The following is a 27,368-nucleotide window of genomic DNA, read 5'->3' as shown; positions in this document are numbered from 1 at the left end:
ATGAGATTTTCTCCTATGATCCCTGATGATAAACATGGTCCATTATTCCATTATACTATAGCTTAAAACATTCTAGGTTTAAAAATTAAAAAAATTCTTTAATCTTGTGTTTTTATTTCAGAAATTCTATGCACCTCTGATCTTTTTATATATGAGAATGCCTGAAGTCTTAAATTTCCTTAAAGATCCACTCCTAATATTATACTTAGTTTTGCTTGCAAAGTTATTCTTGGATGAAAGCCTAGATTTTTGCCTTCTGTAGTATTGTATTCTAAGTTTTCTGCTTCTTTGCTATGGTTAAATTTGTAGTTCCTCTGTACTTGAATTCTTTCTTTTGCCTGCTCACTATAATTTTATTTATTTGGTGCTCTAGGTTAGGTCTGTAATATGCCTGAGCATTCTCATTTTGTAATTTCATTCAGGAGGTTAACCAATGGATGTTTTCCATTTTGCCTTCTGCATCTGAAAGATCAACTCAGTTTTCTTTTATGATTTTTGAAACGCAACAGCTAGTCTTTTTTTTTTTTTTGGGTGATTCTTAAGTTATTTCCACAATGTGTTTTCCACATGAATTGACGCAATATGTCATTTTCATTTACTAAGAGACTTTTATTTTCTCTTAAATTTTCAGTCTTAACTTTTTAAATATTTCTTATCGTCACCTGAATTTATAGCTTTTATTTGTTCAGTTAATAATTGTCCCATAGTTTCTTTTCTTGGGCAGAGTTCTCAATCAGTAAATGTTTATTAGGTTACTTCTATGTGCTAGGCTATGTGCTAAACTCTGGGATATAAAAAGATGTAAAAAATATCCCTTCCCTCAAGGAATTTATAATCTAACAGGAAATAATACGCAAAGAAATATATATATATATATATATATATATATATATATATATATACACACATATACACAGAATAACAATTAAATAATTAACAGAGAACATCACTGAATTAAGAAGAGTTATCTTCCTTTAGAAAGTGGTATTTTGGTTGGTAATTAAAGGAAGCCAGAAAGGTCAATGGTCAAAATGGAGGAGGGAGTGCATTCTAGGGGGACATGAGGGAAAGTTAGAGAGAAGGTTCTCAGTGCATTTTGTACCTTTTATGCCAAGTTGTTTTTTCCATAGCTATCTTCCCCCCCCCCATCATTCCCCAAATGCAGTATTCTCATGTGGTTTTCAAAATCATTTTTAGCTATTTTTTTAAACTCACTTCTTATCTTCAAGGCATTCTGGTTGGACTTGTGCCCAATATATGGTTTTTTTTTGAAACTTTCCCTATGTAGGAACCATTCTTTTCTTCCCTTTCACCATAATTGTATTTTATAGTGATTTCTGGTTAGTTTGTTTCCTCATTTATTTTAACTGGCTTCTTGCTTTTAGACTTTATTAGGGCCATTCTCAATGTAATTCCAAGGACAATGTCTGGCCTGAACTTTTGTCCTCTGGTTTCTTTTTCTGCTTTCTTGGTGTTATTGAATGTATGTTTTCCTAGGATTTCAGAGACTACTTTGTCTGGGGATCTGCAAACTTGCAGTCTTCCTAAAGTGGCTTTTCCAAGGTAAAATTTGGCCATTGTGCTTCTCTGCAAGTCCCTGGCCTGAGTAATTGAACTGTGACCTTGCTCCTGGTTAGAAGTTGCAGTGGACTCAGTTACTGTCAACTGGTTAGAATTGCTATTCAGAATGACAGAATTTCAGACTTTAGTTTGAGCAAAGAGGTAAGAACTGAGACCCCATTCTGCTGCTGAAATTAGAGTGACACTGCTACTCTTTTATTTCTAAACTTATTCCTAACTTGGTACACAACCTTTTGCTCATGACCAGTTCCTCACCCTGGGAACATCATCCCTAGGCCCAAGTACCTCTCTCCCCTGTTTGTCCTAAATCTATAACTCAGAACTGGTTTGAGAACAACAGTTGGCAATTGACACCTGTTCTCACACCATGCAGAAGGTCAAGGTCCCTTTGTTTCTTGTCCTGGTGTATAGTCTAGGTTCTTTTGTACTTCCTTTGTACTTGTTATTTTCCTGAACACACTCCTGGTCAGTCTCCATCTTTCAGTGTCCACAGAATTCCAATGACACTGTCACCATATTGGTGACATAGGTTGGAACTATATGATTTCATTGATCAAAAGTTGTTTTGCTGTTTTCTAGATCTTTTTGGATGGGACTGCTGGGAAGCTAATCTGTACTTGTTTATGCTATTCTGCTTTGTTGACTTTGCCACTCTCTAAAGATGTCATTCCTTAGGATTTGGCCCATCATTTCTCTGCTCAGAGAGCTCCAGAAGATATTTGTTACCTCCATGATCATGAATAAACTCTATTCTACCTTTTACTTTCACTTGACTGCTCCTCACACATCTTTTTTTTAATTTAAATTTATTTATTTATTTGTTATTCCAACTATATGCAAAGATTCCTTTCAACATTCATTTTTTAACATTTTGACTTCCATATTTTTCTCTCCTTCTTTTCCCTCCTCCTCCCCTTGACAGTGAGTAATGTGGTTATGCATGTATAACTATGTTAAATATATTTCCATATTGGTCATATTGTGAAAGACAAACAAAAGGGAACAAACAACTGAGAGGATTAGAAAAACAATAAAACAAAATGTTTAAAAATGGAAAATAGTATATTTTGGTCTGCATTCAGACTTTCTAGTTCTTTCTTTGAATGTGGATGTTATTTTCCATCACAAGTCTTTTAAATTGTCTTTGATTATTGTACTATTGAAGAGAGCAAAGTTCATCATATTTGATCACCTACAATGTTGCTGCTGATGTGTACAGTGTTTTCCTGGTTCTGCTTACTTCTCTCAGTATTGGTTCATATCTTTCCAATCTTTTCTGAAGTTTGCCTGTTCATGATTTCTCACAGAACAATAGTATTTCGTTACATTCATGTACCACAACTTGTTTAGCCATTCCCCAAATGATGGGGGAATATCCAATTGTTTGCCACCACAAAAAAACTGCTATAAACATTTTTTTTTGTATGTGTGGGTCTTTTTCCCTTTTTTAATGATCTCTTTGGGATAATAGATCTAGTAGTGATTTTGCTGGATCAAAGACTATGCAAAATTTTTTGCCCTTTCCTTATATAAATCTTATAATCCAATGAACTGGCATACTAGCAGTTCCCTGTACATATCTCCTTCTTACATATTTGTGTCTTTTCACTAGCTGACCCACAGTATGAAATGATCTACCCCATTTCCCTGACTGCCTTCAATACTCAAATCAAATTTCACTTTTTACAGGCTTTTCCTGATCCCCTCAACTGCTAATGCCTTTCTCTAAAAGACTGATTTCCATCTCCTCTCTCCTCTCTCTCTCTCTCTCTCTCTCTATATATATATATATATATATATATATATATATATATAACACACACATATATATATTATATGTTAATAGATATTCACATATTGTCTCTTTAAGAGCAGGGACTTTTTTCTTTCTATCTTAATATTTGCATTGCTTATCACATATTCTAGTACATTTAGTTAAGAACCACTTAATGATTATTGATTGACTCATGTACCATTGTTTTGTTTGTTTGTTTTTTTAGTTTTTACAAGGCAGTGGGGTTAAGTGGTTTCCTAAGGCCACACAGCTAGGTAATGATTAAGTGTCTGAGGCCGGATTTGAACTCAGGTACTCCTCACTCCAGGGCCGGTACTCTATCCATTGTGCCATGTATCCGCCCCCTCATGTACCATTTTCCACAAAAAGACTTCTCAGGGCCCTCAACTACTATTGCCCTCCTTTTCAAACTGCCCAGTTTCCAACTGCACATATTTATATTTATTTTGAACATACTTATATATACAATTGTTGTCTCCATCTAATGTACAATCTCCTTACATTTAGGAATTTTTCATTTTTTGTATTTGTATCTCACAATGTCTGATACATGATAGGTGTTTAATAAATATTTATTAATTAATTGATTATGTATTTCCTGAGTCTTCTGTTCTCCATGCGAAATATTCTCAATTCCTTTAACCATATCTCAGATTAAATGTACATAAGTTCTCTCACTGTCCTAAGTGGAACTAACTTGTATGATTTTCAGATTATCAATGGCCTTTTAAACCAAGATCCCCATATTGAACACAATATGCCATATGTAATATAAACAGATCAACCATTGTCTTATTTCTGGAAACTGTTACTGTAGTTCAAGATCACATTAACTTGTGTGGCTGGTCATGCTACTGATTCGTATTGAATTTTCAGTCCACTAAAACCTGCTATTTAATCATACCTCTCTCATCTTATACTTGTAAAATTTATATTTTTTTACCCCAAACATAAGACTTTCCATTTAAACCCTGTGAATTTATTCTTAGATTCAGTCTATTGCTGTAGAATATTATGAACTTGGATTCTGGTTCTGTCTTTCTATGTTTGATATCCTTCTCAGTTTGGGTAATCTACAGAATCAGTAAACCAGTAGTGTCTTTATGACTTAAGTTTTATGTTAAGAACAATGATAAAAAACAAGAGTAAGGTTTGGTAGGCAGTATATTTAGGGTTCTAAGAGATTTGATCATAGTGCTCCCCTCAGAAATCTTCAATGGTTTATTATTGCAAATGTTTTAGTCTAACATTTAAAACTCTGTTACAATCTTGTTCCACCTACCTTTACAGGTTTATTTGACATCACTGCTTGTCATGTATCCAACATTTCAGCCAAATTAACTTACTTGCTATTTCCTCTAACTTGACATTCCATCTATTTTTTTCCTGGAACCTTAGTTTCTTTTAAGATTTAGCTTAGGTTCTGTCTTTTAATAGGAAAATTTCCTAGTATCTCTTACCTTCCTTCTCCTGAATGTTAGTGTTCTCTCCCTTTTTCTCTCTTTAATTTTTTGATCTGGCAGAGCCAAGATGGTGACAGGAAAGGATCATCTCTTAGGTGCTCTTTCTCAAAACTTATAAACTAAGGACTCTTAACTAAATTTTCGAGAGAGAGAATCCACAGAGGGATCCAGTGAGGCAGTTCTCCAACCCCAGGTAACCTGGAAAAGAGTGGAAAGGCTCCGCTCCATGGATTTAGAGGGGCGGCCTGCCAGAGTGAAGGAATTTCAGCCTCCCAGAGTCAGCCCCAGGGTGCTGGGAGCCACGGCTCATGGCAGTGGGGGCAGTTTTCTGACCTATACTGGGGAGCACCAGGCACAACTTGGGAGATCATGGGGGGGAACACTGCCAGAGAAAGAGAGTGAAGCCCAGCCCTCAGGGCACTCAGTGAGCAGCATGGCCATGGCAGCCCAGATCCAGGAACCAGAAGCAGGCGGAACATGTAAGCAGGAGCCCCCAGGGCATGAGTGCTGAGCCTAGGGAGAGGAGTGGCGAGGGAGAATGCTGAACCCTGTCCTCTGTCCCTGGAACAGGACTCTGGGGCCCTGACCACATTCAGATCCTGATTGCAGTCTAGGCCCCCAGAGAACAGCAGCACCCCCCCCACCTCATCCCTGTGGCAGAGGGCTGTGCTTGTGGTCATTCACAGACCAGGAGGGAAGAGAGATCCCCACACACTGAGATCCTTGTGTGTGGGGGTGTCCCAATAATACTCAAAAGCTCAGGAAGCAGCCCAAAACCAGGCATAGGCTGGAGAAATGAGTAAGCAGAGAAAAAAGAGGAATACCATTGAGAAATACTTTGCCTATGGACCCAAGAAGGATCAAAACACTCAATCTGAAGATGAGGAAGTACAAGCTCTTGCATCCAAAGACTCCAAGAAAAACAGAAATTGGGCACAGGCTATGACAGAGCTCAAAAAAGACTTTGAAAATCAAGTGAAGGAGATAGAAGAAAAATTGGGAAAAGAAATGAGAGAGGTGCAGGAAAAACATGAAAATGAAGTCAGTGGCTTAATCAAGGAGATCCAAAAAATGCTAAAGAAAATAACATGTTAAAAACCAGCATATGTCAAATGGATAAAACAATTCAAAATGTTATTGAGGAGAAGTATACTTTAAAAAGAAGAATTGGCCAGATGGAAAAGGAAATAAGAAAGCTCTCTGAGGAAAACAAATCCTTCAAACAAAGAATAGAACTGAGGGAGATTGCTGATTTTACGAGAAATCAGGACACAATACTTCAAAACCAAAAGAATGAACAATTAGAAGAAAATGTGAAACATCTCACTGAAAAACAACTGGTTTGGAAAAACAGACTTAGGAAAGATAATTTAAAAATTATTGGAATACCTGAAAGTCATGATCAGGAAAAGAGCCTTGACATCATTTTCAAAGAATTACTACAGGAAAATTGCCCTGATATTCTAGAAGCAGAGGGCAAAATAGAAATGGAGAGAATCCACTGATCTCCCTGAAAAAGAGATCCCCCCCAAAAAAACCAACCCCCAGGAATATTACAGCCAAGTTCCAGAACTCCCAAGTGAAAGAGAAAATATTACAAGCAGCCAGAAAGACACAATTCAAATATTGTGGAGCTGCAGTCAGGATCACACAAGACTTAGCAGCAACTACATTAAAAGCTCATAGGGCTTGGAATATAATATACCGGAAGGCAAAAGAGCTTAGAATGCAACCGAGAATCAACTACCCAGCAAAAATGAATGTCCTCTTCCAGGGAAAAAGATGGACTTTCAATGAACCAGGGGAATTTCAAATGTTATTGTTGGAATGGCCAGAGCTGAACAGAAGATTTGATCTTCAAATACGGGACTCAGATGTAGCATAGAGAGTGGAGGAGAAGGGTAAAATATGAGGGACTTAATGATGATGAACTACATGTATTCCTGCATAGAAAAATGATACTAATAATACTCATATGAACCTTCTCATTTAATAGAGCAGTTAGAAGGAGCTTTTATAGATGAAGCACAGGAGAGAGCTGAATTTGAAGATATAATATGGTGTAAAAATGGACTCAATGGCTAAAAGAGAAATGTAATGGGAGAAAGAAAAAGGAGAGGTACAATAGGCTAAGATATTTCATATAATAAGATTTTTTTATTACAATGAGCTATTGCAATGATATGGAAGGGAGAAGGCAAAGGGGAATGAGGGAATCTTTACTGTCATCAGAGGTGGCTAGGAGAGGAAACAGCATATATATACTCAATATGGTATAGACATCTGGAGTAAGAAGGAGAGAAGGGGGACAGGGGAAGGGGAAGGGATGTGAGTGATGGAGTCGAGGATGGACCATGGGGGAAGAGTGGTAAGATATAACATATTTTATTTTTTTACTTCTTGCAATGAGCTGGGATTGGATGGCCTGTCCAGGACCATAGGTCCAGGTGGATGCTGGACCTAAGGGTTGGTATGTGGGCCCAGGGCTTCTTGGCTCCAGGGCCAGGGATCTGTTTGCTGCACCACTCAGCTACCCTACAGCAGAGGCAGAGTGAAAGGAAAGAGAAAATGTAGTATATGGTAGTGGAGAAGTACGAATGGAGGGAGTTACAATCAGCAATGGTAATGGTGAAAAAATATGGAAGTAGCTTTTGTGATGGACTTATCATAAAGAATGCAATCCACCCATGGCAGAACTGGAGGTATTGGAACATAGACTGAAGCACATTTTTAATTATTATTATTTTTTGGGGGGGTTGCAGGGCAAATGGGCTGGGTGGATTGCCTGGGACCACACAGTTCCAGGGCCAGTGCTCTGTCTGCCACCTGGCTGCTCCTCCTCCTCCTCCTACTATTAGTATTATTATTGTTGTTGTTACTATTTTATTTTATTTTGGGTCTTTTATTTTATGTTTTTTGGTTTTTGCAGGGCAATGAGTTGGGGTGGCTTGCTTGGGGTCATACAGCTGCGTGATTGTTGGGTGTCTGGGGCTGGATTTGGGCTTGGGTGCTCCTGGCTCCAGAGCTGGTGCTCTGTCCACTGTGCAACCTGGCCACACCTACTATTATTATTATTATTATTAATTTTATTTTAAATTTTTTCTCTCTCCTTTACTTTATTGCTCATGCAGGTCTATATTTTTGGGGGTATTATGTTTACTCTTAAACAAGTATATTTTAGTAATGTATAAAAAATCATTTGTACAAAATAAGGCTAAATTATAAATAAATAAATAAATAAAAAGTAATTCCAAAAAAATTTTTTTTTGATCTATGTATCAAATCATTTCCCCTTTGTCTTTATATCCCCAGTATTTTGTAAAGGGTCTTGTACTTACTATATGCTTAAATGTTTGTTGAGTTGAATCTTAAAGATGATTTGGAAAGGGAGTTTAGACTGGTGATAAGAACATTTAGGAGATTATTAAAATAATGAGACCCTAAGCTAGGATGTTGGCTATGGTAATAAAAAGGAAGTGAATGTGAGGAAGATTGTGAGAGAAATAGAAAAATCAAAAAATCTAGAAAATTAGTCTGTAAATGTAAGGGAAAGAAAAAAGGTTGTAGGAAACAAAAGAAAAATCAAAGATGTCTCCAGTGTTTTAATCTTGAACATTTTGGAGCATTGAAATGGTGTCATCAACCCTTCCAAACAAAGTATGTAGTGACTACTTATTCAAGTTCCTTTTTGATGATAAGAAAGATATAGTAGTTTTTTCCTATAAAGTTTTCTCTCGTCAGCTGTTTTCATTTTAATTATTTGCTCACATGATTCATCAGTAATTCCTATCCCTGAATTTAGAGAAGCAAAGTTAGGGTTGTTGCCATCAAATAGTAAATTATGTTTTATTCTTCAGAGGTTCAATTTAACTCTATTGACAAAAATAAAAGTAGAATCTAGGAATTTACCATTTTTTTGTATTTTGTAATTCTTTACATAACTAAAATATGGGATGTTTTATTTTCCTAATAATGTGTAATTTTCAGGTCATCCACCAAATTGATAAGGTCAATCAATATCAAAGATGTCTCTTTTGTAGAGTGAATTATTTATATTTTAGACCCATCCATTATAGAAAAAGTTTCACTATTCCTGATATTAACTGATGATAGTGTAGTTAAATATATCTGAAACATATCAAATGAAAATGTCAGATTTGAATTTATAAATTATAAGGGGCATCTTTTTTCCCCCTTGCTTTTGTTTCCTATGATAAAATTTACTCTAAGGAAGAACAAAGTATATAGTTTTCCTTAATCTTGTTGCCCAATTCTTAGATTGTTTTTCAACTTTTGATTGTTTAATGAGAACCTTGAGTCAGATTTTGTATACATGATTAGGATACATTCTGTTTCTTTTTTCTGGTATTGTATTTATCTTATATTTCAGAAAGTGATAAAGGAATTGTTTAGGTAAGAGAATATTTTTCTTTTAATAATTGATATGTGAACTGACTTTACATAGCTAATAAAATTCTTGTTTAATGTTCAATTTTCAGTGGTTCTCCCAAGGTAATTTTATGTCACTTTAGGCCTACCGTCATGAAATTTCAGCTTAGTGTCCTGAAGAACAGAAACAGTCCCTTCTTTTCTACTTTGAACTATGGAAATTTTTCCCTTTTATCAAACCCATGATCTTATTCTCCCATCTATAAATAAATGTATATTCAAAATGAATAAAGTCATCCAGAACTGGAAGTCTGTGTTTTCTCTGTATGTAATCTGATGTTATGAACACTTTCTTCACACTTTTAACAGTTGTTTGAAGTTTGGTTTTTGTCGGGTATAAGGAATCATGCTATCATTTAGTGGTACTTCAATTTTGTTTCCTTGCTCAGAATGTTTACCAGAAGCTAAGCCCAAATATATCAAAGATGGAAAATGCTATGGCCGAAGATCTTTGCCTGAGTTTCTGGAACCTTTGGGGGAGTTTGCTGAAGTGAGAGTGCTTGAATCACTGAATGAGGAAGTTCAGTCTTCACTTACCACTGCCAATGACTACAATGAGGTAAAAAATAAAAATAAAAAAAAATTAGGCATATTTATCTTGATCACATTTTTAGGCACATAGCATTATTCTGCTAAAAGAAAAGTGTTTCTCTAGTTACCAACCTAAAACCCTGTTTAGATTTTTAATTAGTCATCACATGCAAAAATCTTCTCTCCCTTCTTCCAGCTCATTTCATATATTAAATTCTACCTACAGAAATGAAAAAGTAAAATGTCCTTTATTCTTTCTGTACTAATCACTTGAGACCAGGCTGAATAATAGAAAATAATTAGAAGTTGAACATTGTACAATTTTGAAATGTTTCTGGCAAATATAAAATTTATATTTTAAAAATGTATACCAGGTTGACTTGCCATCAGTTTGAGTATTTTAACAATCTTTAGGCATTTTGAAATCTTTTTCCATAGTTGTAAATGCTAGTTGCATGTAAGTTTGAGGCCAGTTAATACTGTATCTTTGTGAAGGTATATATTTTCTCCCTGCTATAGCCATTTTTAGTTATGCAAAGTATCAAACTTTGAATAACATAAAGCAGTATTTATGAAAATATAAGCTTATGTTAAGAATTTTTAAATCACTACTTTAAAAAATATTGCTTTTTATATTTAAAAAAACAGTGGTAGTCTTTGGTTCTTGTTCAGATGTTAAACAATGAGAACTCTTGAAATTATAATTTGTTGCTTGGTTATTTCTGTCATGTCTGCCCCTTTGTGGTCCCATTTGAGGTTTTCTAGGCAAAGACACTGGAGTGGTTTGCCATTTCATTCTTTAGTGGATCCAGTGAGGCCATTTATATCAGCCAGTGAGAGGTTAAGTGATTTGATGAGGGCAGACAAGTAGAGTGTCTGAGGCTGAATTTGAACTCTTGGATTCCTGACTCCAGGTCCAGTGCTCTATTTACTGAGCCACTAGATGCCTGGAAATTGTACCATTTCTCTACTAAGTTATTGATACCCAGACTCTTTTTAGATTTTTAATTAAATGGTCTCATCACATACAAAAATCTTCTCTCCCCCTTCCATCTCACTTCATACATTATATTCTATCTGAGAAATGAAGAAGTGAAATGTCCTTTATTCTTTCTGTACTTATCACATGGGACCAGTCTAGATCATAGAAAATAATTGAAAGTGGAACAGTGTAAAATTTTGTAACATTTATGGCAAACATCTGTCTGCCTAAAGTGGCAAAATATTTTAAATACTAATATCAGATCAAACTTAGAAAGGAAAATTGCCTTTCAACTTTGATGGGGTGGTGGTGGTATATGATGATTTTGTGTGTGTGCTTTTTAACCTCAAGGTTCATGTCATAAAAATTGTTCTATATTTTTTCATGTCATTGTCTTTGAGTATGCTTCTTGTTTCTCCATTATCTAGTTGACAGTCTTTTACCTTTCTTCTTTTTCTTTTTTTTTTTTAAATTTCTCTCCTTTTTTTTCGTTTCTGGTCCTCCCACATTTTTCATATTCTCATAACCATTCCTTCCAATATAAACAACTGCTTCTGGTTAGCAAATTCACAATTATTTCATACCTTTGTTATCTTCTGCAGTTCTTTAATATTTTCCTTGTTGTTCATGTTCATGGGATTTTTGAAGTACTCAGGGCCTTCTGGTTGTTTGATCATCTGAAGAAGGGGAAAAGGTATTATTGTATTGAAATTTTCTGCAGATGTGGAGGAAATAACAGATTTTTGTGCTAGGAAATTGAAAGATTTCCTTTTGTTGTTACTATGACTTCTAATATCCTCTCAAAGGTCTTCCACTGCAATTGGATACAGAACGCAGACATTCATTAACCTTGTTCTTTTCCTCCAATTTCTAATGAAACTAAATTGCATGTGTAACTAAAGATGAGAGATGAAAACTTAGCCTGGGCAAACTCTTACTCCTTGATTCTTAAGAGGCTGCATTTATATAATGATTTTGATAATTTATAAAAGCTTTCTTTGGCTTCTGCTGAAAGCTTGGATATTAATTCTTAACTGTTCCCAGATGCTTTTAAGTCCATTCTCTCCATAACTCCTATATATCTGCAGTCATCAGTAGAACTGTGAATGTTAGTCTCTGAATATAAAATCAGTTGCAATTTTACTGATCCAAAAGTCAGATAAAGGACATTGTTCTGGTTGTCTATGTGTGTGAGTGTTTTGTGTGCATGCATGCGTGTTTGTGTGTGTTTCTGGCTAAACAATGTACAGATTCACACAAAATTACAGAATTGGAATATAACTCTCTAGTGCCAGGCCACCCCATATCTGTACAATGACATGCCCAGTAAATAATTATATAGCCCCAGCCTGAAGATCAGTATTGAGGGAAAATCCATTACTTTCCAGAGCTACATTTTATGCTGTTGGACAGCTCTAATTGATAGAAAATTTGTCTTGATATAAAGCCTAAATATACTTTTTTACAACTTAAAAAAAAGGTTATTTCAATTTATAGGCATTTATTTTCTTCTATCTTATCTTTCCACTATAAAACAAAACAAATATAACATTATAACAAATATGCATGATAAAGCAAAACAAATATAACATTATAACAAATATGCATGATAAAGCAAAACAAATCACCACATTGACCATGTATAAAAATATATACTTCATTCTGTAACCATAATCATTATTCTGGAATCAAGATCAGAGATCTTAAGTCTTATAAAACTAGTTTATCAAAGTTATTCCTCTTACATTGTTGATGTTTTATATAAATTGTTCTTTTATTCATTTTTTGTTTTCATTTTTATGGATCTGTTTTGTTTTTACATTACAAACATTTCCTGAGGCTAGCTAAGAGGCACAGTAGATAGTGCCAGGTTTGGAGTCAGGAAGACTCATCTTCATGAGTTCACATCCAGCCTCAGACAATTACTAGTTGTGTGACCCTGGCTAAGTCACTTAATCCTGTTTGCTTCAGTTTCCTCATCTTGTAAAATGAGCTGAAGAAGGAAATGGCAAACCACTCCAGTATCTTTGTCAAGAAGACCCCAAATAGGGTCATGAGGATTGGACACAACTGAAACAATGAGCAACAACTCTTAAAATTAGCTAGGTGGTCCTAGCTAGGAACTAGCCTAGGATAGAGTACTTTCCCTGGACTTAAAAAGATTCATCTGTATGAATTCAAATCAGGCCTCAGTCAGTTAGTAGCTGTGTAACCCTGGGAAAATCACTTAAAGCTATTTGCCTTAGTTCCTCATCTATAAGATGAGTTAGTGAAGAAAACAGTAAATCATTTTAATATTTTTGCCCAAATGAGGTTTTGGAGAGTTCAATATGACTGAAAAATGACCCAACAACAACTCATAGTTATAAATTGTTCTCCTGGCTCTGCTTACTTCATTTTTCATCCAAGTATTCCCAGGTTTCTATGAAGTCATTCCTTTTTATCATTTCTTATGGAATCATATTATTTAATCCCAAACACATACCATGACTTGATCAACTACTCTCTAAGACATCACCCTTGTGATGGTATTGGTCCTCTTTGCGAATGGAGGATGAATAAGAACCATAGTTAGGCACCCCTCTTAGTTTCCAGTTACCACAAAAAAGAACTGCTATATATATTTTTGTACATAGAATACTTTTCCTCTTTCTTTTATATCTTGGGAATATAGGCCTAGAACAGAGCAGAGTTTTAAATTGCTTTCCAGAATAGCTCCACTAATTCATTTTCCAGAAGTCTCTCCAATATTTATCATTTGCCTTTTTTGTCAGTTTTGCCAATCTGATGGTGGGAGATTGAATCTCAGAGTCACTTTAATTGTAGTTCTGAGTATTCTTAATTAGTAACAAATTGTTTTGATGATTACTGCTTTTAATTTTAGTTTGAGTTCTGGTACTTTTTTTTTTTTGCAAGGCAGTGGGGTTAAGTGGCTTGCCCAAGGCCACACAGCTAGGTAATTATTAGGTGTCTGAGGTCGAATTCGAACTCAGGTACTCTTGACTCCTGGGCTGGTGCTCTGTCCACTGCGCCACCTACCCTCCCCCTACTTCCAGGACTTCTAAACCCCCTTTCATCTTACTTTTACTTTTTCTCTTAAATTTCTTTGTGATTGGGGTGGCTAGGTGGATAGAGCATTAATAATTACCTAGCTGCTTGACCTTGGGCAAGTCTCTTAACCTCATTGCCTTGCAAAACCAAAAAATATTTTTTTCTTGAGATTGTTGATCTCATTGATTTCTTGCTCTGTAATGTATTCTCATGGTAGGTTGATTGATATTATGTTCAGTATTTCAGCCATGTCAGTCATATACAATTCTTCATGACTCTATTTTGGAGTTTTCTTGAATAAGATACTGGAGTGGTTTGCCATTTCCTTCTCCAGCCCATTTTACAGATAAAGAACTGAAACAAACCGAAGCAAGGGTTTAAGTGCCCTTACCCATATCACACAACTAGTAAGTGTCTAAGGCCAGATTTGAACTTGTGAAGTTGAGTCAGTGCTCTATCTGTTGTGCCACCTAACTTCTCTGTGATTGATATTATACTGCATAATTTAAGTAATAAGTAATATTATAAGTTGCATGATATTGGCATGGCCTACCTATAATAAATTCATATTTTTCCCCTGTAGGATTAAATTTGATTTGAGGGGGTTCTCCTTGCCTTTATCTCTTGCCTTTATTGTATTTCCTACTCTCCTCTTTTTTTAATATGGCACCTGTTAAGTCTTTTGTGTTCCTTAATTTTTTCTTCGTTTGACTTGGAGCATCTGGATTCTTACTATGATATTCTTTTTTTTTAAAGTTTTTGCAAGGCAATGGGGTTAAGTGGTTGCTCAAGGCCACACAGCTAGGTAATTATTAAGTGTCTGAGGCTGGATTTGAACTCAGGTACTCCTGACTCCAGGGCCCATGCTCTATCCACTGTGCCACCTAGCCGCCCCCCTTACTATTATATTCTTGAGAGTTTTCATTATAGGGTTTTTCCCCAGGACAGTTTTTGTGAATTCTTTCTATTCTTTATATTTTCACTAAGATCTGGGAAATTTTAATTTTTAATTTCTGGGAAAAATGTATTTCAGTTTTCTAAATCATGATTTTTAGATAATCCAGTAGTTCTTAACTAAACTCTTCTTCTTAATTTATTTTCCTTTATTTTCCAAGTTCATTTTTTATTTAATTTTTTCATTTTTCTATTTTCTCAATCAATCTTTTAAAGATATTTCTTTTATTTTCTTATTTGAGTCATTTTTTTCTGTTTGACCCATTCTGATTTTTAGGGCATTAAGTTTTCCACCATCATTTCTAAGGTATTAATTTTTCTTGCCATTATTTTCTCCATTGCTTGTTCATTCTGTACTTTTTGCTTAATTTATTTCTGGTAGTTCTTCAGTCACTGTGACCAAGATGTTTTTCCTCTGTGTTTATCTTCTTGTATATTATTAGAGTGAAAGCCTTTTGAGACAGGGCATTGCCTATATCCCATTGTCTAGCACAGTGTCTGGTATAGATATATATACATATATATATATATATGCTTTAAAATGTTTATTGAATTGAATTGTATGGTTATTATCCTCTTTGAGGTTTATCATAAGGATAGCTTTCAAATTAAGGTCTTTCCTAGTGGTAGTTCTGAAGTTTATCTCATTTGCCTTATTTTCAAGGTTGGGGATCCTTTAATTTGATTACGTCCCATAACTGAAATGATTAGGTGTATGGCCTATTTAGTCATGAGTATGGAGGGCCAGAATAGCCCACCTCTTTCAAGTTATTCCAAATTACTCTGATTGTTTTGCTGTGTCTGGGGTCTCTCTTTTGCCATATGGCTCTGGAGTATCCCTATTCCCAAGATCTGGCTGGGACTCTATCTCTTGTTGCCAGGTTCAAGATCTACAACCCTGTGAGGTCCTGATATGGGGTTATGGGACTGCTCCAGCTGGATATTGCCTAGGACCTTTCTCTAAGAGTCAGGTTCCATTGCTGTTCTAGACCCCACCTGGAGTAATTGGAGGCAGTTCTGTGGATCTGGTTTCTTGCAGTCTCAGTCTATCTGGAGTACCCCATATTGTTTCCTATGGCCATGGTCTGTGGGATTTGTTTATCAGGCTTCAGGGACACTGAATTCAACATACAATGCCATGCTTCCCTCAGCTTGTCTTTAAGACTACCATATCCCCTTGATTATGCCTGAGAAAGGGGAGGGGGAATAATTTCTTTCTAGAATGATGCATTTCTAAGCACTGCTGAGGTGTTGGTAGATCTTGGTTCTTCTATGTCCTAAAACACGACTATCCTTCCTTAATACTTCTTTTATAATTTTAATGGCATAGTTCAAATAAAAATTCTTCCAAAAATATTTAAATCCATAAATGCAGTTGAGGAGACACTGAGTTTTTATAACTTAAAAATTAAAAATATAAGATACTTCAATAGTAACTTTTGTTGGTTTTACTAGCTAAGTCCTATTCTGCTCATTAGTTGTTTCTATGTTCAAATAATTCCTTCTCTTTGACAGAATTCTTGAGTCAAAAAAGAGAACCAATAAATTGAACACCAAGAAAGTAATAAATAGATAGACCATGACAGCAAAGCACAAACTTGAGCCCTGATAAGCAGGAAATATTTCCATGCCAGATGCCAGATGAAGTGATTGCATGACTTTTGAGGGGGGGGGTTCCTGCAACTCACAAAGTTTCTTTGGATGTGCAGAAAGTATAAAAAATTTTACTAATTTTATTAGTGAAATTCTAAATCATTTTTTGTTAATAAAAAATAAGCCTGAGCTAATTGTATTTTGCTATGAAAGTAGAAATATATTTAATCAACCACAAATAATTATCAGTCAGAGGTAGGATGAAAGTCTTCAAATTTTGAGTCTTTTTTTTTAGCTTTATTTCTCCCAAACTGGTAACATTCAAAGCTGTAGAGACAATATAGCAATAGCTTAGATGTCACAAGTGAGAAGGATGAGAGGTTTAAAAACGTCTAATAGCATTCATTGACATAATTTACTTTTATAGATTAAAAATGCAAGTTCTACATTCCATTAAAGCTAAACCTTCAACGGAGCAACTTTTCTCATGGTTCCAATAGTAGCCACTGGCTACTTGAGTTTGGTTCTGGCTATAAGGAATCATTATTCAGACTTGGGAAAGCAAGGGTAGAAATAAAACAAAAATTTATTAAAAAGGTTACAAGACATAGGAAGGCCTAGGGAGAGAGAGAGAGAGATAAAAGAACAGCCAAGCAGCCTTGGCTGGGCCACAGGTCAGAGAACACTGGTGGTCCTGAGCTGGAGTCCAACTCAAGTTTTTATGTCTTGCCTCTCATCCAGAGGGCAAAAGATCAACTCCCTTCCCCTCTACTGTACTTGGAATTAGGTAGAGGGTAAAGCCTAAGGAGATCAGGATACAAATTTTACATTAAACAATGAATCAATGGTAATAGGGATCTCCACCCAATCTGAGTAGCCTTTAACAAATTGTTTTGGTTATAATTCTAATTCTCTACTTCTAGTCAATTTACATCTTAAGAGTAGGTGGTAGTCAATTTACATTCACAATTCCCTTCATCTTTCTCCTGCCTCATTTGCCACCTCAAAATTATTCAGTCCCAGACTGGGCCTTTCAGAGTCCATTTGGAGATGAATATATTACAGCAAGGCCTTCATTGAGGCAGGGTCCAGAGAATGATTGGCTGGCACAGCTGGTTGGCATCCTGTAGAGGCTGTCTTGGAGCTATACAGCTAAGAGAAACAAACAAGGGAAAAAAGTTGATGCAAGCAAGTTGATGTAACAGAGAAGGCTATTTAACAGAGATCCAATAATTAGGAAAAATAAGGGCCAAGAATTATACTGTATGATCCTAAGCCAGTATCAAAATAATACCTTTTATAAGAACATGAGTTCCAATATAACACAGATTTGTTGATGGATGCCACATAAGTTGCAAACAAAAGTTCAAAAATAGTATAAACAAATGTACTGAAAAAGTATTTTAAAACTGCACATGTCCAAAAAGTAATTTGCAACAAAATCTTCTGTTTTTGCTTTGGCCATGTTTACAATGAACACAAATTCCAGTTGAAGAATGGATCTCTCTTTAAAACAGTTAAAAAATATACCAATAGGCATTATCCTGATCCACTGGCTCACTCTCATACTTAATTATGATGTACCTAGAATGATCATGGCAATTTCCTAATTACAAAGCAGAAAGGGACATGAGACATGTTCCTTTCTGAAGTCATATAGAGACAATCCTTTTCAATGAGCCAGATGAGGGAACTTTTAAGAGAATCCTACCCTAGTTTAGACTTGGGTTGTTTTTTTTTTTTTTTTTAAGGATTTTTCAAGGCAAATGGGGTTAAGCGGCTTACCCAAGGCCACACAGCTAGGTAATTGTTAAGTGTCTGAGGCTGGATTTGAACTCAGGTACTCCTAACTCCAGGGCCGATGCTCTATTCACTGAGCCACCTAGCCGCCCTTGGGTCACTCTTTCAAAGGTCACTCACTCTATTTGCAACATTTAATATCAAACCCCATAAGGCTAAATGGCTTCATTGGCATAATGACTTTCTATTTTATCATACCTGATGTCAGGCAGATCAATTATCACTACATTGTAATATAGCAATTACCTTTAACCAGGGCTTCAGATGACTTGAGCACTAAGGAGAACCAAGAGTGTGTCAGGCTGTAACTGATACAAGAGATCCAGGGGAAAAAAAATCATAATTCCATTGTTGTTCATGTACTAAGGACAGTGTGTAAATGAAATGCAATAAACAGATTTTGAAATGTAAAAACACAATAATCCTAATTCATATTTTTTTATAAAATGTTTAAAGTAAGTAATTATCTCCTTCTGGCTAGGAGATTGCCCATCATCTCCATACTTCTCACATAACAATTGGCTAGAGATTGCCACAGAGAAATCTCAGATCATCATCATTATTTTATCTTCCTCCTGTTAACATAGGTGCTTTTCCCTAAAAGCAAATAGCCACAGTTTAGTTCCAGTTTATATATATATATATATATATATATATATATATATATATATATAATATATATAGCTAGAAACTTCTATACATAAACTTTTAACTACTAGCCATCTTCAAAAATACAAATTACTTTCAGAATTCTTTAAAACCATTAGAATATCTTAGGTAACTTTAAATGTCTAACGTGTTATTGATTCCAATGCAACAAAACAATAGTAAAAACAACCAGGCATTCAAGTCAATTAACATGAGTCATTACATTTTACAAAATAATATTTCCATTATATTATGCATGAATCCACATGTGTATCCCAGAAGGGGGCCATAATTTGTGATATTTCTCTTACCATCCCTTCAAAACAATCACTTATTAATTCCAGGCTTTAACATTACAGTATTCAAATACCTTACATGTTCACAAGAGAATCAAACACTGTAAATATGATTTCTTTGAAGTTACAAAAGAATATCACATGATAAATAAATATACATATATATTCCCTTCCATAAACATGTGATGATAGATGATGAAACAAAGATTACAAACTGTCTTCCTTTACCAACAAAAGACACAATTATCAATATTGATTTAACATCAGAACAAATCAGATTACAAAATTTAGTACAATATTTCTCTTTCCCAAAAGAAATCAGTAAATTGTAAATGATTCAATATTCCCAAATTCCTTGACATACAATTTATCCCAATTATATTTTTCTTCTTAATAATGCATATAAATTCTCAAGACTTGTTAGGATTCTTAGGTAACTAAATTACTCTCTTCTAGTTTCTTTTTTCTTTAAACACAAGGTGGTGACCTTTTCCTAACAAAGGCCTTCCCGCCCTCTTTTCAAAGCCTTTTGAGGGCAAGGAGCTTATATTTACTAAACCTTAAAGTCTCCATTAACCTAAGTTGAATACAGCCTTCAATCAATATTAGGTTAACGAAAACTTAGCTCACAGCTGACATCATTTCATACTTTGCCACTTACAAACTTTCAAATGGTATAAGCAGATGGGCTCAGATCCCAACTTCATTAATTCCTTAAAATTAGACCCTGTCAAGCTACCAAATTCAAAACCCAAAGTAAAAGGAGTAACATTTAAGTTAGGTAACTGTAACTGTAACTATTTCAGAACTGAATCACACACACACACACACACACACACACAGGAATTTAAACACAGACAAAACTCTTTTGTACAAAGATTTCAGATTTGCCAAAGGTGAGATTATTGGATACCCTGACTGGTACCAGATCTCAGAATATAGAAACATTTTCCCACCACTCCAGGCCAAGAGAGATGTGAAAACGTCCCATTGATGTTTAAATACACATGTACACACATATACACAAATATTTATATTATTTTTTGAATGTACTAATTAAGACCAATTAAAAAGAATGACTTTCAGAATCAATCAGAATTTCTTGAGGAACCTCATATATATGTAGAAGTATATGTATATAAATATATATGTATATATTCATTAAGATCTTGAAATAGCCAATCAATAGTTAAAATTGAATGCATTCTTAAGTAACTTTATAAAGTTCAAACACAGTTACTCTATTACAGAAATATTAGTTATTAGCACAGGCTTAATTAAAAGATGAAATCTGAATTTCCTAGTCCCAGAAAAAGTCTTCCCCCTTTTTCCCCTTAACTAATTGATCACAAGGCTTCCCAATCAATCTGCCCATTTCCCTTCCCCCTCCCAAGGGTGGGACTTTCTCAGCCAGGCTGAATAGGGCTTGGAATTGATAAACATGTGAAGTCTAAGGAAAACGTGGTCCTGGCCCAACCCTCCCCCCTCCCCAAACCAGGAAGAAGACATGGGTATTCCCTTAAACAATGGGGCTAAAATAAGTTTTTCTCCCTCTGCTGAGGGTGGGGGGTAACAGAGAAAGAGAGAAAAAGAGTTCCACCCAAAGATAATTTCCAGGATTTGTCAGATCTAATTCCTTCCAAGGAACAAGCACACAGCTGGGGGAGGAGTATTGGTACCAAGTTTTCCCCCATATTTTAATTCTCCATCAATTTATAGGTAGGCAAACATGTCAACTGGACATACACCAAACATCCTTCCTTAACAACCCTCACTCCACAGTGGGGTATAAACCAAACACACCTCAAAACCGCCTTTTCTCTGGTCAGTCTGAAAACAGGGCCCACACCAGACCTACTGCACAATAACACATGGGATCAGCTTAGCTGACTCCTTACAAAACTCACCCTTTTTCCATTTCCCAGAAAAAAGGAAACACAAAAGGAGGGCTAGAGGTCCAATAATTTTCTTACGTTTATAAAAATCTAGGCTCTTAAAAAAAGGGGTGTTGCTTTTGCTTCTCACCTATGGAGCTCTATCCAATTTCCCAGTCTGGGCAGAGTATACTAGCTGGCTCACCATTTTGTAGCTGCTGGCTACTTGAGTTTGGTTCTGGCTATGAGGAATTATTATTCAGACTTGTAAAAGCAAGAGTGGAAATGAAACAAAAATGTATTAAAAGAAATTACAATACATAAAAGGAATTGGGAGAGAGAGAGAGAGAGAGAGAGAGAGAGAGAGAGAGAGAGAGAGAGAGAAAGAGAGAGAGAGAGAAACAGCCAAGAGGCCTTGGCTGGGCCACAGGTTGGTAGAAAAGACTGCGGGCCCTGAGCTGGAGTCCATCTCAGATTTTTATGTCTTCCTTTCATCCACAGGACAAAAGGTGAACTCTCTTTCCCTCTACTGGACTTGGAATTAAGTAGAGGGTAAAGCCTAAGGAGATCAGGATACAAATTTTATATTAAAAAATGAATCAATGGTAATAAGGATCTCCATCCAATTTGAGCAGCCTTTAACAAATTGTTTCTGTTACAATTATAATTCTCTACTTCTAGTCAATTTATATCTCAAGAGTAGGTGGTAGTCAATTTATATCTCTACCCAATTTCTACATTCATAATTCCCTTCCTCTTTTCCCTGCATCACAATGATAAGATGGGCTGTAGAACTGAGGCAGATTATTTTCAAAGTTAGTAGTGAAAATGAACTTATCTTTTCAAAATGTATTGTATTCTCAGTGAAATATTAATAATTCATTTGGCACATTTGATGACCATATGCTGTGAGTATCTGACATAGATGCATAATAAGTATTTACAAATAATTATCTGTTAAAGAATGTCTTATGAAATTTAAATGTCTGATAAAATTCTATTTGTAAATATTGATCTTAAATTTTTTCTTTTAAAAAATCATTGTAATTTTAAGTGATTTTTATTTATCTTGCAAAGTATTACATAAAGTTTACAGAGTATTTCCCTAGCAACCCTGTTGTAATAAAGATTGTATTTATAAATCTTGAAACTGAGGCACCAAAAATTAAGCAATTTTTCCCTGATCACCCAGAGGACCTTGACTTAGATTGGATTTGAAGTCAATGTTTGAAGGAGAATTTGAACTCAGGTTTATATTTTATGTACCATTGCACTTATAAGGTAGTATTGTGAGAAAGAAGAGAATGGTCCTGTTTAGGGGATCTTTTTCTTATTTCTTATATCAGTAAATATTTTTCTTTTCCAACTATGCAAAATTTTCTCCTTAGAAATACCTTCTTTGTATTCTCTCTTTCATTAAAAATTTATGATTGAAACAGTAATGCTAAATATCAACTCAAGAACTTAATACAAAAGGAGAATAGCCCCACTCTGTGCCCCAGTACTGATTTTAATTAGCAATATATCCTGAAAGAACACAAAAGTCTGACAGGGCGGAAGCAGATGGTAGGGCAGGATAGGTTGCTAAATTTGTATAGAATAAGGCTGTGGAAAGTGCATGGTCCAGGCTTGCAGATGTTAACATAGATTCCAAGCTGGATTCTCTGAATTATTAAATGCCTTGGACATCTGCTCTTCTGTCTCACCCTGTGGATCTATTCAAATAGTGTATTCCAATCTCAAAATCTTTCCCTTCTTTATGGAGGGCTCCCTTCTGTGCATGATCCACCCACATCCAGTTGTAGAATAATCTCAGTTGGTCAAACAGCTGTTTAATGTGACAGAGAGATGCATGGTCTGGAGATAATAGTGTCCCTATGATAAGCTACAGCTGGCTTCCGTGGTAGACCTTTTCAGGCCACTTGACCTTGTATCCTTTTGCTACTTTCTTCTCACAAAGAGACTATTCAAGTTATATTGTTGAATATACTTAGCATAATAATGAAGCTCTGAGCAAGGAGACTTGCCACCTGTAGCAGCTGCTAGGAAGGGAGAATTGGAGGGACCAGAGTGGTTTGGGAGATGGGAGGTGGGAGGAGGTCAATTGACTGCCTGTATCTGAACTAAATTAGGAATTCTGTGCAGTATCCCACATCCATATCTGCAAAAGAGGCTTCTCTTATTTGGGGGTGGAGTGGGGTGAATTTGATTCTTTTAACTTAACAGTATTTTTTAATTGATTTGTTATTGTTCTTCCCATTTATATTATTCTTCGTTGTTGTTGTTGAATTATTCAGTTGTGTCTGACTCTTTGTGATCCCTTGGAACCCAGCAGGCTAGGCACTTCTATCCTTCTCTGTCTCTTAAAGTCTATCCAAATTCATGTTTGTTGTTTTCAAAGAGTCCTATTTTCCCATTTTTGTGGCCAAAGTATTTAAGCTTCAGTTTCAGTATTTGATCTTCCAGTGTATAGCCTGATTTAATTTCTTTAAGTATTAACTGAATTGATCTCTTTGCTATTCAAGGAACTCTCAAAAGTCTTCTCTAGTACCCTAATTAAAAGTTTTGATTCTGCACTATTCAGCTTTCCTTATAGCTCAAATCTTATAGACATACTTATAGACATACCTAGCAACTGGAAAAAATATAGCTTTGACCATATAAATCTTTTTCAGCAAGGTTATATCTCTACTTTTTAGTATGATATTCAGGTTTGCCATTGCTTTCCTGCCAACAAGCAAGTGGTATCTTTTAATTTCATGGCTGCAGTCACTATCTGAAGTGATCTTTGAGCCCAAGAATATAAATATATTATATATATGAAATATGTAATTTAATATGACACTGCTTACATTTCTTTTCCTCCTATTTGCCTGGAAATGATGGAACCAGTCTCCAAGAGGATAGTTTTTTGATATTAAGCTTCAAGCCACTCTCCTCTTTAATTTAGTGCAGGTACTTTAATTAAGAAGCTATTAATTCCTCTTTACTTTCTGCCATCAGAGTGGTATCATCTGAATATCAGAGATTGTTGATATTTCTTCCAGCAATCGTATTTCTCGGTTTTGAGTCAATCGACCTGGCATCTGTATTCTGCCTATAAGATAAATAAACAAGGGTAATAATATATATATAGCTGTGTTGTATAATTGTATTTTTCCTGTTCCAATCTTAAACCAATCAGTTGTCCTGTGTTTGGTTCTAACTTTTCTTTTTTCTTTTTAATTTTTTTTAATTTTACAATTTTTCTCCTATTCTCACTTCCCTCCCCCCTCCAGAAGACAGTCCGATAGTCTTTACATTGTTTCCATGCTATACATTGATCAAAATTGAATGTGTTGAGAGAGAAATCATATCCTTAAGGAAAAAAATATAAGAGATAGCAAAATTATATAATAAGATAATTTTTTTAAATTAAAGGTAATGATCTGTGAACTTTGTTTAAACTCCACAATTTTTATTTTGGATACAGATGGTATTCTCCATCACAGATACTCTAAAATTGTCTCTGATTGTACTACTGATGGAATGAACAAGTCCATTAAGACTGATCTTCAAATCCATGTTGCTGTTAAGGGTGTACAATGTTCTTCTGGGTTTTGCTTATCTCACTCAGCATCAGTTCATGCAAATACTTTCAGGCTTCTCTGAATTCCCATCCCTTCTCTGAATTCCCATCCCTCCTGATTTCTAATAGAACAATAGTGTCCCATAATGGACATGTACCACAATTTTTTTCAATTTTTTCAGCCATTCCCCAGTTGATGGACATTTACTTGATTTCCAATTCTTTGCTACCACAAACAGAACTGCTATTTTTGAACAAATGATCTTTTACTTCTTGACCCACATATAGGTTCCTTGGGAGATAAGTAAGATACTATGGTACTTTCATCTCTTTGAGAACTTGCCACATTTTGTTGTGTTCCACATAGTCAAAGTCATTGTAGTCAATGAAGCAGAAGTAGATGTTTTTCTGGAACTCTATTGTTTTCTCAATAATCCAGCATTGTTGACAATTTGATCTTTAGTTCCTCTGCCTCTTCAAAAACCTGGTAATTCTTGATTCAGGAAGAGTTAAAACTTACTTAACTTGAAGAATCTTAAATATAACCTTAAATGGATTGTGAAATAAGTACAGTTATTTGGTAATTTGAGTATTCCTTGGCATTGCCCTTCTTTAGAATCAGGACGTAAGCTAATCTTTTCCAATCCGCTGGCCAGTGTTGTTTTACAAATTTGCTGGCATACTCAGCACAGCACTTTTAACAGCATCATCGCTTTGTATATTGAATTCCTTGTTCTGTTTATTTTGTGTCAGTTCATATGGCTTTCCATGTTTCTCTTTATTCTTCATATTTATTGCTTCTCAGAGAATATAATAACATTACATTTCATTTGTGTACTTCAGTATATTTAGTCATTCCCCATTTGATGGACTCTGGTTCCATTTATTCCAATTCCAGGTCTTTTTTTAAACCCCTAAAACTCTGCTACAAATATTTTGATATATGGGGGACCTTTCCATCATTGACCTCCTTTTGAGACTTAATCACCCAGCTGCATAACCTCTGGGTCAAAGATAATTAGTATTTTAACCACTTTATTTGTATAATTCCAACCTTATTTTTCATAATGGTTATACCAGTTGACAGTTCCACCAACAGTGCATTATTATTCCTATTTTTCTATGACCTCTCCTAACAGCAACTACTGTTAACTTTTGGTTCTCATTGCCAATTTTCTGGGTGTCAACATTTTAATTTTTTGTATATCTCTTGTTATTTAGTAATTTGGAGCATTCTTTCACATAATTGATAATTTATAATTATTTGAGAAATGTTTATTTATATCTGTTGATTATTGTAGAATGACTTTTGGTCATATATTTTAGTTGTCTATGTATCATCAGTAGACATTTATCAGACATATTTGATATAAAGATTTTTCCCAATTGACTACTTTCCTTCTTAGTTGCAACTACTTGTTCGTTCAAAAGCTTTAAAATTTCATCAAATTGGTATTACTTGTTATGAAGTGTTAATGAAATCAATAGTTAAAATAGTCACAAAGATTGTTTCTACATTGTGTTTTTTATATTCTTCATGCTTGTTTCAGTCCCCACTTGGAGGAAAATAAATAAGTCAAATATGTGCGTGATTTCTTCATGGTTAAATGATTTATATCAGATACAGAAAAGTTTTTGTTGATCCAAAATTAATAAAATAAATGTTGTAGAAATAAAAAGCAAGTGTAAGTTTTACACAGGAAGTTGCCCAATTTTTCCTGACATTTTGAGGATACTATGGAATATTCTGACTGCCTATTTGTCATCTCTAACTGCATAACCAGCTCATCTTCTATTCCTATCATAAAATTCATTGATGACACCTTTCATCTTCTTGTTCTTCCAAATTTCTCATTGGCTATGCATCTCTGCTGGCTGATGTATGGTTTTGATTTTTAGTTCTTCATAGACTGTTTACAACATGACAATGTTTTTCATTCTTTTTTTTATTTTTCTTAGTATCACAAGACTCAGAATAGTGAAGAATATGAAGCTGAAGGTAAGAACAGAAAATTTATTTTGACTAGAATTTTGCAGAAATGAGTCTATAAGAATAACCAAAAACAAAACAAGGTGAAAATCTGAGCTTGTGTACTTATTGGACAAAAAGTGTGAGTTCATTCTTTTATCTATCTATCTATCTATCTATCTATCTATCTATCTTCTATCTATTCAAGACAATGGGGGTTTGAGTGACTTGCCCAAGGTCACACAGATAGGCAATCATAAAGTAAAAGAGCCCTGATTTGAACTCAGGCCCTCCTGATTCCAGGGCTGGTGCTCTATCCACTATGCTACCTAGCTGCATCATGTGAATTTGTTCTTACCCCATGAAGGTGGTTGGATATAGCTGTCTGCATTGGATATGTAATTTCCTTTTATGAAGAAATGTTCTATGTTTTTTAGGTCTGTTCATATGTAGGTATTTTTCTCTGAAAGCAAGTAGGATTTTTGGAACTAAACATGTTTTAACATAAACTTTTTTTCTTTGTTTTTTTTTTGGGGGGGGTTGCAAGGCAATGGGGTTAAGTGGCTTGCCCAAGGCCACACAGCCAGGTAATTATTAAGTGTGTGAGGCTGAACTTGAACTCAGGTACTCCTGACTCCAGGGATGGTGCTCTATCCACTGCACCACCTAGCTGCCTCAAGCTCAAGTTTTTTGATATAACTGAATTATAAGTACCAATAGGATATCTAAGTAAATGTATCCCCTACCTAGACAATTAGAAATTGAGGACTAGACCTCATGAAAGTTCACAGTGAAGCTGAAGAATTAGGAATCA

The 27,368-nt window shown here is 35.1% G+C and overlaps 1 protein-coding gene across 1 annotated transcript in view; it reads left to right on the top strand.

The window, feature by feature from the left end:
* Positions 1 to 27,368, top strand: part of NIN (ninein) — a 422,635-nt gene that overhangs the window by 52,338 nt on the left and 342,929 nt on the right. Inside the window, 2 exon segments of the mRNA XM_074236002.1 lie at positions 9,678 to 9,847; positions 26,545 to 26,584. Of these exon segments, the coding sequence (XP_074092103.1) occupies positions 9,678 to 9,847; positions 26,545 to 26,584 (210 nt within the window).

The sequence above is a fragment of the Macrotis lagotis genome, chromosome 4, assembly GCF_037893015.1.
Source record: "Macrotis lagotis isolate mMagLag1 chromosome 4, bilby.v1.9.chrom.fasta, whole genome shotgun sequence".
Lineage (NCBI taxonomy): Eukaryota > Metazoa > Chordata > Mammalia > Peramelemorphia > Peramelidae > Macrotis > Macrotis lagotis.
The sequence above is the reverse complement of the archived record's forward strand: the minus strand, read 5'-3'. Positions and strand labels throughout refer to the sequence as shown.